Source organism: Elgaria multicarinata, chromosome 15 (assembly GCF_023053635.1).
Source record: "Elgaria multicarinata webbii isolate HBS135686 ecotype San Diego chromosome 15, rElgMul1.1.pri, whole genome shotgun sequence".
Lineage (NCBI taxonomy): Eukaryota > Metazoa > Chordata > Lepidosauria > Squamata > Anguidae > Elgaria > Elgaria multicarinata.
The window spans coordinates 10,163,806-10,178,707 of record NC_086185.1 but is presented as its reverse complement, the minus strand read 5'-3'; the positions used below and the strand labels follow the sequence as shown (position 1 = coordinate 10,178,707).

At 42.2% G+C, this 14,902-nt stretch overlaps 1 protein-coding gene across 8 annotated transcripts in view; it reads right to left on the bottom strand.

Annotated features, from left to right (window-relative positions):
- TENM1 (teneurin transmembrane protein 1) overlaps positions 1–14,902 on the bottom strand; it is a 332,266-nt gene that overhangs the window by 79,894 nt on the left and 237,470 nt on the right. For all 8 annotated transcript variants that reach the window (XM_063141817.1, XM_063141823.1, XM_063141820.1 and 5 more), the window contains one exon: positions 13,342–13,574. In XM_063141817.1, coding sequence (XP_062997887.1) covers positions 13,342–13,574 — 233 coding nt within the window. The remainder of the gene's footprint in view (positions 1–13,341; positions 13,575–14,902) is intronic.

Below are 14,902 nucleotides of genomic sequence, written 5' to 3'. Positions count from 1 at the left end.
AGCTTTCACATTTTGTATGACCTTTGAGTTGGCCCAAGAAAGACATTGCCCTCATATGGGTTTTGGATACGTGTGCTCACATTCCTAGAAGGAAGTCTCATTGAATCTGGTGGGATTTACTTCTGAATAAATATGGGCAGGATTGCATTACATGGATACGTTTAATCATGCGCTAAGAGACAACTGTGTATGTAGACATTTCTGCCCAATAGCCGAAGCTCTGTAGGTGGTTCACAAAACAAGACATAAAACCACAGACATAAAATTATATTATAATAAGTTATTGTATAAAACATTAAACAATTTAAGACAGAATGAAACTAGAGTAAAAAACGAAGTAAAATCCAGCAACAGTGTAAAGATCTTAAGAGACATTAACAGCATTTTTTTAAAAAAACAAACAAAACTAAAGGACTAAAAAGCCCAGGAGAATAATAATAATAAAAAGAAACTTCTTAAAGATAGGATGCAGTGAGAGTCCAAAGGAGGACTAAAGAAGAAGCAGGGATGTGCAAAATGTTTGTAGAACAGCCTTCTCAGGACACAAGTCTTTGCTATAGGTGTGAAAAAGGATTCCTGCCTTTCTGAGCGCTGGTTGAAAGATGGATATTTCATAAAGTGCAATAAAAGGGGATGTGTTCAAAGGTTACATGATGTTACAAGGAATTAAAAAAGGCCCAAACCTTGGCATAGAAAGATAAATGCCAATGTCCACTCCCTTGACAGACAGTAATAACTCAGATGATGAGAGGTTGGAAATATCAAAGATGAGCAAAAAGGACACAAGCAATTTGGCTGCCACCCAGTGTTCAAGATGGAACTGGACAGAGGGACTGCTGTGTCTGTCATCTCACGTGCAGGACATGAAGAACAGTTTTCGAATATCAAACAGAAGGAGACATCACTATTGCAAAAAAGAAAAGAAAAGAAAAAATGTATACGGGGGGAAAGATAGGGCCCATGGGGGTGATACAAGCTAATGTGGAGTGTAAGAATAAGCCAAACTTGCTAGATTGACATCCCATTGCAAAACAGAAGCCGACATTATGGGGATGTGATTGGGTCAATAAACTACCCGTGGATTGGAAATCTATAAAGACCTTGCAAATGTTTCCTCCAAACTCCATTAAAAGAGACAATGAACAGTTAGGAAGTTTATTGAATCAGGCATCAGATGTGTTTGAAGAGGGCTTAGAAACCCTAAAACATGTAAAGGCAAGAAATAATACCAGATGACATCCTGTTTATGGCACAATGGCCAAAGGGGAATTTGGCTAGACAAGTAGAAAACAGCTTTCCTACAGCCGGTCACATCGGACAACGTGCTTTTGCACACTCTAATCCACCATTGCCCATTGGAGCTCTTATTTCTTATTAATTTACAATATTTATTGTAAATATCTAAAATAGATTCCACAGCAGTGCACATAGGTATAAACAGTAAAAAGAAAGAAGATTAGAAAAAGAAAAAGGGAAATGTTCAGTTATAAAACAAAGGACCAGTAAAAACAGTGGCTAGTCAGTTAAGAAAGAATTCTCGAAAAAGAGTTGTTTTCAGGAGGTGCCAGAAGCAGCCTAGTGTTGGCAGGGAGTTCCAAAGAGAGGGGGCCACCACACTAAAGGCTCTTCTCCTGGTAGATTCCAATCAGGCTATAGGTCCATTTGGAACCAGCTGGAGTATGCCCTCCAATGACCTCAGCGACCGGGCAGGTTGGTAAGGGAGAAGGCCCTTTCTCAGGTATCCTGGTCCCAAGTTGTTTAGGGATTTGTAAACTTGTTACCAAAAAAACGTAAACCTAGCCCAGCAGCCAATAGGCAAATAGGATTGGGGTAGTAATATTTAATGCCATGCCAGACCACAAAATCGGCCTCCAGATCTTTGACAGCACCAGAATCTTAACCATGCACAAGTAGGCAAGAAGGCCTGAAGGTTGACCTTGAAGAAATTAAAATCTTATATTTGTTGTTGTTTATTCATTCAGTCGCTTCCGACTCTTCGTGACTTCACGGACCAGCCCACGCCAGAGCTTTCTATCGGCCGTTGCCACCCCTAGCTCCCCCAAGGTCAAGTCTGTACCATCATCCGACCTGGGAGTCCCATCTTCCGATGGTATACCAACATATCTCTGGTTGTACTGATCCATGTAGTTTTCACAGCAAGAATACTGGGGTGGGTTGCCATTACCTTCCCCAGGGATCGTATTTAGTCTGACCTTTCTATCATGACCTTCCCGTCTTGGGTGTCCCTTCACGGTTTAGCTCATGGCATCCTTGAGGTGCTCAAGCTCCAGCACCATGAAAGGTAACGATCTCCTTTGCTGGAGAAAATCTTATATAGGGGTGCAGAATCTCAGGACTGGAGACCAAATCTGGCCTTCAAGGGTTCCCCAGATGGTTACACACCCTTTGCCATACCATCAATCATTAGGTGTTTTTCAGCTTTGGCACATCCCCCGCTCTTCTAAAATTTATTTATTTATTTATTGCATTTCTATACCACCCAATAGCTGAAGCTCTCTGGGCAGTTCACAAAAAATTAAACCATAAAGTATAAAACTTAAACCACAATATTAAAAACACAATATAAAAGTACAATATAAAAGTACCGGAACAAAAAAAAACAAGAATAAAACCGAGCAGCAACACAGGGGTTTTAAAATACTGATTTAAAACAGCAAAGTTAAAAGACTAAAATGGTAAAATACTGAGAAAATAAAAAGAAGTCTTCACTTGGCATCGAAAAGACTATAATGTAGATACCAGGGAGCTCATTCCACAGCCAGGGTGCCACAACAGAGAAGGCCCTCCTCCTAGTAGCCACTTGCCCCACTTCCTTTGGCAGGGGCTCACGGAGAAGGACCTCTGAGGATGATTTTAGGGTGCCAGCAGGTATGTATGAGACCTTCCTTCAGATAGCCTGGCCCCAAGCTATTTAGGGCCTTGAATATTAATACCAGCACTTTGAATTGGGCCTGGACCTGGACTGGGAGCCAGTGAAATGCTGAAATGTCTCTTCTAAGTCTTGGTTACTGGCATTAAGAGTCTAACGCGAAAAACATGCTGGGCCTCAACCACCACTGGAATGCCCCCCCCCATCCTGAGAGCTTCCATAAGAACCTAAGAAGAGCCCTGCTAGATCATACCAAGGGTCCATCCAGTCCAGCACTCTGTTCACACAGTGGCCACAAGCTGCCCACAGCAAACCTACAAGCAGGACATGAGTTCAACAGCACCCTCCCACCCATGTTCCCCAGCAACTGGTGTACATAGGCATACTGCCTCTGATACTGGAGCTAGCATAGAGCCATCAGGACTAGTAGTCACTGATAAGTCTTCTCCTCCAGGGATTTTTCTAACCCTTTTTTAAAGCCAACCAAATTGGTGGACACCACTATGTCTTGTGGTAACGAATCCCATAGTTTAACTATGCACCTTGTGAAGAAGTCCTTCCTTTTGTCTGTCCTGAACCTCCCACCAATCAGCTTCATGGGATGAACCCACTGTGTTCTAGTATTATGGGAGAGGGAGAATAATGACTCCCTGTCCACATTCGCCACACCCTGGATTATTTTGTACGTCTCTCTGAAATGGAAATTGGATTCTGGGCTGAACGCAGTTCAACACCCCTACGATACACTATTAGGGAACTCATTCTCAAAGCAACATCATCTGCACCCAAACAGGAGATTTCAGCATGCTTGGGGAAAATCTCAAGTTTTGAAGGACACATACAAAAATATTTGGGGGGAGGGGAAACCTAGAGACAGGGGAAACCCCTAAACTACTTAGTTGGGCCTGGACCTGCTTATTAGGCCTTGAAAGTTTGCTGACTGTTGGGAGGGGGTTGGATTTTTTTTTTGAGGGGGGGGATGGAATGGAGTACCCTGAAAGGAGACATGACTTGTCCACAAATTAGCAAATTGCTAGCAAAACTGAGGTTATCTTACTCCTTACATTTGGTAGAACTGCTTCACATAAAAATAGGAACGAAGCAAAGCTTGAAATAAAATGTATTTTGGTGTTATGTCTGGTGGTATTTTAAGGCTTAGTGATGTGGGTGCAATCCATAAACTACTTAATGTAGCACAGTGGCCTGGAGCTATCATTGTGCTATTTGAGTCACTAGAACTGAGCCAACAGATGCACAATTGTTTTATGGATTGCAGCCTAAAGCTATATTTAATGTCGCCTTCCCCTGTAGATTTTTTTTTTTTTTTGGCTCTCTTGTACGAGTAGAATTGTTAGACTGCATTTCATTGACATCCTAATCAATAGTGCTCCTCCCCTAGTATAAGGGCCAAACTAGGCATGACATTGAGTGAGTCCCAGGTTTGGGGGATGATTTTCATCATGATGGTGGGAGGGGGAAAATGGTTAGCCCCGTCTCCCTACATGCCACAGTCCCAGTCCTGTTCCCACCTCCTCAGTTGTTACGTACATTTAAAAAACACAATAGCGCATGTGCACTTTAATTGCTTACACACAATTAACGACATGTACAGTTTGGCATTGGAATACTAGGAAACATGACAATAAAAAGACTGTCCGTGATCTACGCTCTTTTCCTACTCACATCTTAAGATCAAAGGAAGAGCCATGTTGGATCAGACCAAGGCTCAATCTAGTCCAGCATTCTGTTTGGAAGTGGCCAAACAGCTGCCCACGAGAAACCCCCAAGCAGAACAGGAATGCAACCCTCACACCCATGTTCTGGTGTTCAGAAATATCCTGCCTCTCATCCTGGATGTAGCATGTAGCCATCAGGACTAGTAGCTATTGATAACCTTCTCCTCCAGGAATTTGTCTAACCCCCTTTTAAAACCCATCCAAATTGGTGGCCGTTACTATGACTTGTGGCAACAAATTTCTTTTCCTAAGGCGCCGTGTGAAGAAGACCTTCCTTTTCTCTCCCCTGAATCTCCCACCCATCAGCTTCATGAGATGACACCAAGTTCTAGTATTATGAGAGAGGGAGAAAAATGTCTCCTTATCCAGATTCTCCACACCATGCATAATGTTGTACACTTCTATCATTTCCCCCCTCACTCGCCTTCTCCCCCCTCAAGTTAAACAATCCCAGCTATTGTAATCTTCCCTCATAAGGGAGTTGCTCCAGCCCCTTGATCATTTTAGTTTCCCTTTTAGATCTTAGAAAACCAAGAACAGAATGGAGAATTGTGGCCAACATCTGATACTCTCCAAAGTGTTTGAAAAGATCTGAAAATGCATATCCTGCCAGCTGTGTAGGTGTGCCTAAACGTGTCCTTTGGTTATTATGAAGACACATGTATTATGAAGACATGTGTGTCCCCTTCTTTTCCTTTAAAATACGAAGAGGGGAAATAAGGTTGGAGACAACCAAGCCTGAATGTCCATAGGAGTCTAGAATGTCACAAGAAGAAACCTCATAATGTAACGACCGTATAATGTAGCAATGCTCCTTTAAGCAAAGTTGTCGCATCTATGACATGAGACAAAACTGCTTCATCATCCAAAAAGAAGCTCAAATTTCACCTCCCCACACACACACCCAAAAGCATCTTGCAAAGAGATATATGTAAATAGAAGAATTCAAGCCGTGGCAACTTGATTTGCATAATCTCTAGCTGGAGAATTTATGTTCCTTATTGGCATGTGTGGTGGGTTTGTTTTTTGTGTGTGTTTTTTTTACAATTTTGGAAGGAACTTTAGTGGCAGACTGTTTGCTTTTTATCTATTTCATTTCTTTTTCATAATCCACCCCTCCCCGATTTAACTTCCAAAGAATTTGCACATGAAAACGTTTTAAATTCCTACAGAGATCTGATAAAAAGAAACACGCCAACACTGTTTGCAAAGAATCTGCAGCTTTCTCATAAAACTTTTAATAGGAAAAGTGAATCCAATTGGTTAATTTTATGGTTATAAAAGAGAAATTGGCATGGCTTCCATTCCCTAACTTCTAAATGTCTTTGGTGCTTTTAATTAAAGTTGCCATCAAGAAACCAGTAAGGCAATTTTATGCAATTAGTTATTTATAGACTGTTATGATACACAACTCAAAATAAGAGGCAACTGATTAAGAGTTCAAAGGTTTGTGATCTCCTGATTTTATTTTATTGCTTTGAAAGTTTAGGGAGGATAAGAGCAAAGGAAATTATTGAACATTCAAGTTCTGGAACTAACATGCCTTTGTACGAACTTGAACTAGACAGACCATGAAATTATGCCATTCAGCACCTGTTGGATGAAAATAGCTATGCTTGTGTGATAAATTGAGATCTCCAGAGAGAGCAAGGTTGATAAACAAGATGCAGTTATGGCGGCTGGCTTGACTCCTTAAATACTTTTGTCAGTCTTAACTTTTGCAAGTGCATTTCTGGATCACAGAGTTGCATCAGTGGAGGCTGGTGGCTCCGATTTTGGTGGGGCTGTGAATCCATTCTGGCTTTCAGTCAGAATCATAGAATCATAGAATAGCAGAGTTGGAAGGGGCCTACAAGGCCATTGAGTCCAACCTCCTGCTCAGTGCAGGAATCCACCCTAAAGCATCCCTGACAGATGGTTGTCCAGCTGCCTCTTGAACGCCTCTAGTGTGGAAGTGCCCACAACCTCCCTAGGTAACTGATTCCATTGTCGTACTGCTCTAACAGTCAGGAAGTTTTTCCTGATGTCCAGCTGGAATCTGGCTTCCTTTAACTCCAGCCAGAACTCTAAATGGAGCAGTCCAATGTGCTAAACCCTAGTCCCCAAATAGGTTCAGCACCTTGGATAGCTTGTCTAGAGTTCAGAATGCAATTATCCTTCAGTTTTGGCAGTTCTCTGACTTTTTCAATACAGTTATTGTTTTGCAATGCACATTCCAGAATGCATACTAAAAGGGTGCAAAAAATGGATATTTTGTGGTGTGGGGGAAATCAAAATTTATTAAAGCATTTGTACCCTGCCCTATATCATTGAGCTCTCAGAGTGGCATACAGATAAAATCAATTCAAACCCTATAAAACAATAAATAATTTACACAACTAAAAATGTTAAGAAACTAATATCAGTAAAAAAAAAAAAAAGCAATAAAACCAAAATATGAACAGCTTTAGGCAAATTTAGCCTGCAAAGGCTTTGACAAAACTTACTGACTGTTAGAGCGGTACAACAATGGAACCAATGACCTAAGGAGGTTGTGGGCTCTCCCACACTAGAGGCATTCAAGAGGCAGCTGGACAGCCATCTGTCAGGGATGCTTTAATTCCGGCATTGAGCAGGGTGTTGGACTCAATGACCTTATAGCCCCCTTCCAACTCTACTATTCTATGATAAAAAGCAGCGTTTTCACTAGGTGCTGAAACAAAGCCAGTGTTTGTGCCAGTCAGGCCTTCAAGGGGAGGGGATTCCACAACCACGGTGCCACAACTGAGAATTATGTGGATTTTCATGTGCCTTTTTTTATATATATATATATATTAATTACAGATTTATGCATAAACAGGATGGGACAGAATTATGAATGAACTCATGCCAAACTTACATGGAATAGAAATGGACTGATCTTCCATCCACCCCTAGTTTGCATGCATTGTTGCAATGTATTGCAAGACATCCTGAGGATCATTTGACTGAAAGGCAGGAAATAAATATTCCAAACAAAATAATACCAACCAACCAACCACTCTTTATGGAGTCTGATAGTTCCTTGGCACATGAATTCTAATAAATGTATTGTACACTTCAATGTTTATTATTCTTTATTACATTTGCATTCCACCTTTTTCCCTCTTGCAAGGGACCCAAGGAGGTATATGTGATCCTCCTTCTCCGCTCCAGTTTATCTTCACAAAATCTGTTTGAGGTAGCTTAGGCTATGAGTCAGACACTGGTCCAAAGTCACCCATTGAGTATGATGGCTGAATGGGGACTAGAAGTCCCAGTCCAACACCCAATTGAAAAAGCACCCAATTGCTTTTAATTTGTATTCTCTTTCTTAAAATGCCGTGGAATTTGGCTTGCATATTAAACAGCTTGAATTATTGCCCCAATCTAGCTCTAGTTTTTACTCATACAAAACATCCCAGAGCCAGAAGTGCAGACGGCTTTAATAGTAACAACCAGCACTTTGAATTAGGCGCAGAAATACACTGGCAACAAGTGGAGAGAATTTGAAATTGGTGAAATATGCGAATATTGGTCCATTCCCATTCAGAAGTAGGTCATCTCCTTCTACACCAGCTGATGTTTCTAGACTATCTTCAAAAGCAGCTCCATGTAGAACATATTACCATAGTCTAACCTGGAGGCAAAAGCATGGATGTCAGGACCCAGTATCTATCCTCCAGGGGGCATGGACAACATCTCAGCTGAAACTGAAAAAAGATACTTTGGGCCACAGTTGTCTCTTGGGTATCCAGAAGAAAGGCAATGTCCACCAGGACCTCTAAACTATCCACCAGATATTTACAGAGGAGTGTGACTTTGTTCAGAACAGGCATACATTTTTTGCTTGTTTTCTCCTTAGAGTTTTATTACAGTCTCCAAAGAGATTAGAGAAGATTCTTTGACATCACTGCTACAACAGACAGTCTTCTGGAGGTTATCCCATGCAAAAATAGTAATCTTACAGCATTGTAAATGTCTCCCCTAGTTCATTTGGAGGAAATTGTTATTACCACCTCCCCAATTTGTTGCTAACAACATCATCAACTGCCACAATTTAATGGAGATGTTGTTTTTGGAAATTACACAGGCAATTTTCAAACCTCCATGTTAGAAATTGCCACAAAATACTTCTTTTCCCCCCAATGAGTAAATAAGACAGAACAGATAATTGCCTTTTAATTAGATATAATCAATTTCAGTGAGCAATAATGCATTGATTCTTGCTTTCCTAGCAAAGGATGTAAAACCCTTAGAGTTCACCTATGTTTAGAATTGATTTCCTGCATTAATTACCAGTCTGAAGATTAACGATTGTTTGTACGCATTTCACACTTACCTTCCATCATTAAAGATGTGTTAAAGTCACTCTGGCCATAATTACAATCTGTTGCTAGCTTGTTTTCAAATGAGGGTTCTTGTGTGTTCTGGACACTGTACTGCCTCACAGTTCATTTGAATTTCCTTCTGATCTACAGCTTTCCGTTATTAGCTTGGGGGTGGGTGGGGGAGGAATAAAACTTTTCCTCACAGCTAGTAATTAGGCATTTGTAGTACACCAGAAAGTTCATAAGCCAAAAGCAACCCAGTTAGGCCTCAGTCCTGCAAAGTTTTCAGCACTCTTCCATGAGGTACTGAGCACCCTCTGTTCCAAATGATGTACTGAGTATTAATGACATTCAGCATCCTATGCAATTGAGTTACTTTTCAATGTCAGTTCAAACACATGGCTGGCTTTTACCCATAAATCCAAGAGAGCAAAATCTCTTTGCATTGTGCCATTAATGCATCAAACATGCAGATATTGAACCTTCTAGTCGCCTAACAGCTCACGAAAGCAGCCGAGAGAGAAATGTTACAGAAATTATGAGTGCTAATAATAATTAATAATAGCTGAAGCTCTCTGGGCAGTTCACAAAAAATTAAACCATAAAGTATAAAACTTAAACCACAATATTAAAAACACAATATAAAAGTACAATATAAAAGTACCGGAACAAAAAAAACAAGAATAAAACCGAGCAGCAACACAGGGGTTTTAAAACACTGATTTAAAACAGCAAAGTTAAAAGACTAAAATGGTAAAATACTGAGAAAATAAAAAAACGTCTTCACTTGGCATCGAAAAGACTATAATGTAGATACCAGGGAGCTCATTCCACAGCCAGGGTGCCACAACAGAGAAGGCCCTCCTCCTAGTAGCCACCTGCCCCACTTCTTTTGGCAGGGGCTCACGGAGAAGGACCTCTGAGGATGATCTTAGGGTGCAAGCAGGTATGTATGAGGCCTTCCTTCAGATAGCCTGGCCCCAAGCTATTTAGGGCCTTGAATATTAATACCAGCACTTTGAATTGGGCCTGGACCTGGACTGGGAGCCAGTGAAATGCTGAAATGTCTCTTCTAAGTCTTGGTTACTGGCATTAAGAGTCTAATGCGAAAAACATGCTAGGCCTCAACCACCACTGGAATGCCCCCCCCCCATCCTGAGAGCTTCCATAAGAACCTAAGAAGAGCCCTGCTAGATCATACCAAGGGTCCATCCAGTCCAGCACTCTGTTCACACAGTGGCCACAAGCTGCCCACAGCAAACCTACAAGCAGGACATGAGTGCAACAGCACCCTCCCACCCATGTTCCCCAGCAACTGGTGTACATAGGCATACTGCCTCTGATACTGGAGCTAGCATAGAGCCATCAGGACTAGTAGTCACTGATAAGTCTTCTCCTCCAGGGATTTTTCTAACCCTTTTTTAAAGCCAACCAAATTGGTGGACACCACTATGTCTTGTGGTAACGAATCCCATAGTTTAACTATGCACCCTGTGAAGAAGTCCTTCCTTTTGTCTGTCCTGAACCTCCCACCAATCAGCTTCATGGGATGAACCCACTGTGTTCTAGTATTATGGGAGAGGGAGAATAATGACTCCCTGTCCACATTCGCCACACCCTGGATTATTTTGTATAATAATATTGAACCTTCTAGTCGCCTAACAGCTCACGAAAGCAGCCGAGAGAGAAATGTTACAGAAATTATGAGTGCTGACATTGCCGGGAAGTAAATCCAGGTATCTGCTTAAGAAAGCACTTGATATTTGCATCACTTCTGCTGCAGGAGGAGATAAAAATGACTTTCAGCTTTTGCAACACAGGGACATAGCAAACTGCTGTAGACCAGGTCAGAGTGTTGGTTCATCTAGCTTAGCCTAATAATACTTATTCTGACAGGCTCACAAACTTCTGCAGAGTTTCAGGCAGAGGTCCTTCCCAGCATTGGTGACCTGATCCATTAATGGGAGATGCCAAGGAATGAACCTGAGGCCTTCTGCCTGCAAAGCATGTGCTCTACCATCCAGCTGTGGGCCCTCCCCATGGGTCAAAGAGGTCAGGAAAAGTGAAGGATTGATGCTATAGGCAGGCAAAAGGGGATTCATGCAACCACCAAGGGACCACAACCAAAGTGGAAGAGTCTAGTGGTCTGAGAGCTTTGTGGATGAGCAGCAACAGGCCATGGTGGTCTAAGTTGTGATCCCATTGCAGTTTTAGGGTTGAGGTCAAGAGGCAGCAGTAACATGTAGTTCCCACTGAACTTCGATAGGGAGATTAAAAACAATGAAGAGTCTTATGGTAACTAGGTTCAGATGACACGACAACCAACGGTGGGTTATTGTGTCACTTGTCAGGACTTTCTCACACCATAGGTTGGTTATTCAGCTGAAATAACCAATCCAAATAACCAACGCTGTGCAGAGTTGTTTATTTGAACATCTGTTAGTTATCGTGTTGTGTGCCAGGCAACGTTGACTATTTCGTTGTGCACAGTTGGTTATTTTCGGCGACTACAGAGTCCCCTGGCAAGAGCGACCAAAGCAGCAGCAGCTACTCTAGTCCAGCCAGCAGACCTCACGATGGCTGATGGGATACCTGCAGGAGGACCGGGGGGGGGGAGAGGGGGATGTGTCAATCAAACACACCGTTGCCCAATAGTCAACTTGACGCTGGCCTTAATCCACACCATGGTTGATTAGAATCATGTTGTGTGGGGAATACCGCCTCAGTAACCAACTGTGGAGTTGGCTATTAACTCACCAATGTCTATTGTGTTGCCTGAACACAGCCAAAGACTAAGGGTTATATTCATTGGAGGCTTTGCGCTAGCAGAAATTGCTTCCTCTTATGCAAACTAGAGGACTTGTTTTCTACCCCAATTCTCCCTTTGCCCACAGTAACCCTCTGTGCATATCCTATAATATCCCAAAAGTCCTCCAACCCTTAGGAACAGCTTCATGGGTGGCATGGGGCACTGTAGTGTGTAAGAGGAACCAGCAAAGCTGCATGTCCTACCATACACAAATGCTTTCCGCCAATGCAAAGCCATTTTCGGATGCAACCCTAACGGATTCATTGTGGCATAACCTTTTACATGCTAGAGTCCACTTCCATCACAGGCATGAAGAACTACCCTCAGTTAAAAATATCTTAAAAGCAATTGAACAGCCCTGCAAACAAGCAGGCTTGGGGTTTCAAGTGAACACTGGGAATCAGCGTGACAGTTTTAAAAGCACTCAGGATGGAACAATGTTCGGAGTGTGGCATATGAAAGATAGTTCCACATCGCAGGAGAATTAATAGAGAGGAGGAAGCCTATCAGGATATACCTCTTTAATTCTAAAAATAAGTGCTTGGTTATCATGACAGCTGTGGGTTTTAATGACCCACCTTAGACATCTCAATTGGATAACTAAAGGAAAACATTTTAGAATGACCTGGTTCACATGTAACAACCACCCAGAATATGGGGTGTTATTTACAGAGTTTACCCATCATTTGTCTGCCAGGCGATCATGCAAATTGCAGGTTGTTTTTTCAATCACCGGGTTGTTTGATTTCCCTCCTCCTTTGCCTGCTCCCTCCCTGTATCCTAAATGTATTTGAGTTGCTGTAATATTGGCATGTATTGGCTGGGTTTTTAAAATCACTCTTGCCTGCCACCTCTGTAGACTGGCGAAACAACCCATGAACAACCCATGGTTCTCGGCTTGCATATAATGATAACCCATAGGTAAAACAACACAGAGTTTACAACCCAACAAGAAATCATGGGTTCACTTTCCGGTTTGTTTGTGGTTAACAACCCATAGTTACGGTACACATGTAACAGCAACCCAGGATTCAACAAGCTGTACTCAACCCATACTGTGGGTTTTTGTTACATGCAAACCAGGTTAATGGGAAGGAAAGGAAAGGAACCTCTTGTGCAAGCACTGAGTCATTGCTGACTCTTGGAGGGATGCCAGCTTTTGCTGACGTTTTCTTGGCAGGCCTTATAGCGGGGTGGTTTGCCATTGCCTTCCCCGGCCGTTATTACCTTTCCCCCAGCTAACTGGTTACTCATTTTACCAACCTCAGGAGGATGGAAGGCTGAGTCGACCAGAGCTGGCTGCCTGAAACCAGCTTCCGCTGGGATCGAACTCAGGCCGTGGGGAGAGTTTCAGCTGCAGAAACTGCTGCTTTACCGCTCTGCACCACACGAGGCTCATGGTCAATGGGAAGATTGCAACAATTTCTTTTAAATTAGCAATTCAGATCTGTTTGACCTTTGTTGAACCATTAATTTTTCTCAATTTTTTCACAGTTTTCTTTTAAAAATAAAACATTAGTTCTGTAGTTTAAATGCTGCAGACAAGGATAATTCTTTAAATTCATGTCGTTCTCCTACCTCGTGGACTGTGAAGTGATGCTTCAGAAGCCCGTCCTCCATCTCCACAGTGACTTTGATCAAACGGAAGGCACTGATCACCTGTTCCTGCCACGATCTCATAGTTTTTGGCCAACTCCTTGGTTTCACTGAGAGATTTCACTTTGTAAACTCTTCTGGTATTTGTATCTGACAAGTAAAGTGATTCTGATACGGGGTCCATAGCCAGGTAGTACTTGTGAGCCGGGCTTGTGCTAAAAAGGCAGAGAAGGAGAAAAAGAAAATAAGAAACCAATAACCATACAGCATTTTTCCTTTGTTCTTCTGCGATCCTAAACATGCTGCCTTGTCTTCACATTGTCTGGGGCTAACTCTAAGAAACAAGAAAGAGGCCTTTATACATTTAATAAACAGCATATGGGACAAATATATAAGTTCAACACCAGACTTGACTCTTCACCATCTCTTCTTGTATCAGATTCACTACATTAGCCTTTTTGGGTAGCTAATGGGTGGGTGGAGTTCCAGAGGCAGGGTGCTGCAACTGAGAAGGCCCTCTCTCTAGTCACTTCCGATGGGGCACCTAAAAGGATGGCTTCCAAAGCTGATCTCAGTGCGCAGATAGTAATGACAGGGTTTTGTTGTTAGGTAACCATTGCTTAGAAAAAGTGTTTGTCTCCATTTATGCCCATACAGTACACAGGAAAAATATTTGTTCATCAATATTTTGCATGAAGTATTAGACTTGCCATGGTAACCATATACAAAATTATGTACATAATTATGCATGGTATGGAAAATGTGGATAGGGAGACACTTTTCTCTGTCTCTCAAAATACTAGAACCTGGGGTCATCCCATGAAGCTGATTGGTGGGAGATCCAGGACAAATAAAAGGAAGGACTTCTTCACACAGCGCAGAGTTAAACTATGGAACTCGCTGCCACAAGATGTAGTGATGGACACCCATTTGGATGGCTTTTAAAGGGGGGTGGATAAATTCCTGGAAGAGAAGACTATCCATGTCTACCAGCACTGATGGTTATGTGCTATCTCCAGTATCTGAGGCAGTAAGCCTGTATGCACCAGTCGCTGGGGAACATGGGTGGGAGGGTGCTGTTGCACCATGTCCTGCCTTGTTGGTCCCTGGCCGATGGCTGGTTGGCCACTGTGTGAACAGAGTGCTGGACTAGATGGACCCTTGTTCTGATCCAGCATGGCTCTTCTTATGTTCTTATATACATTATTAGTTCTCTAAACATATGGCTTTTTTTTTAGTAGATACAAAAAGGAAATAGAGGCTCTAGTTCCATAATTAACCTTGGCACTGTATTAATCCATCTCTTAAGGTTTGTCCAGTAATCAGTTGCCATAGGGCAAGACCAGTCGTTCCTTTTCTGCACTTCCAACAGGTAGGACTATGTCTACTTACAATTTGGGGACACTTATCTGGAGCAATGGACTGTCAGAAAAGATAGCACATTCTCTGGGTTTACGGTCTTTCAAGGGGCTTGTGGCACAGCTGCAGGGCTTCCTCCTTATGGAAAGACGCACAAGCAGACAAGCACATATCAAGAGTGATT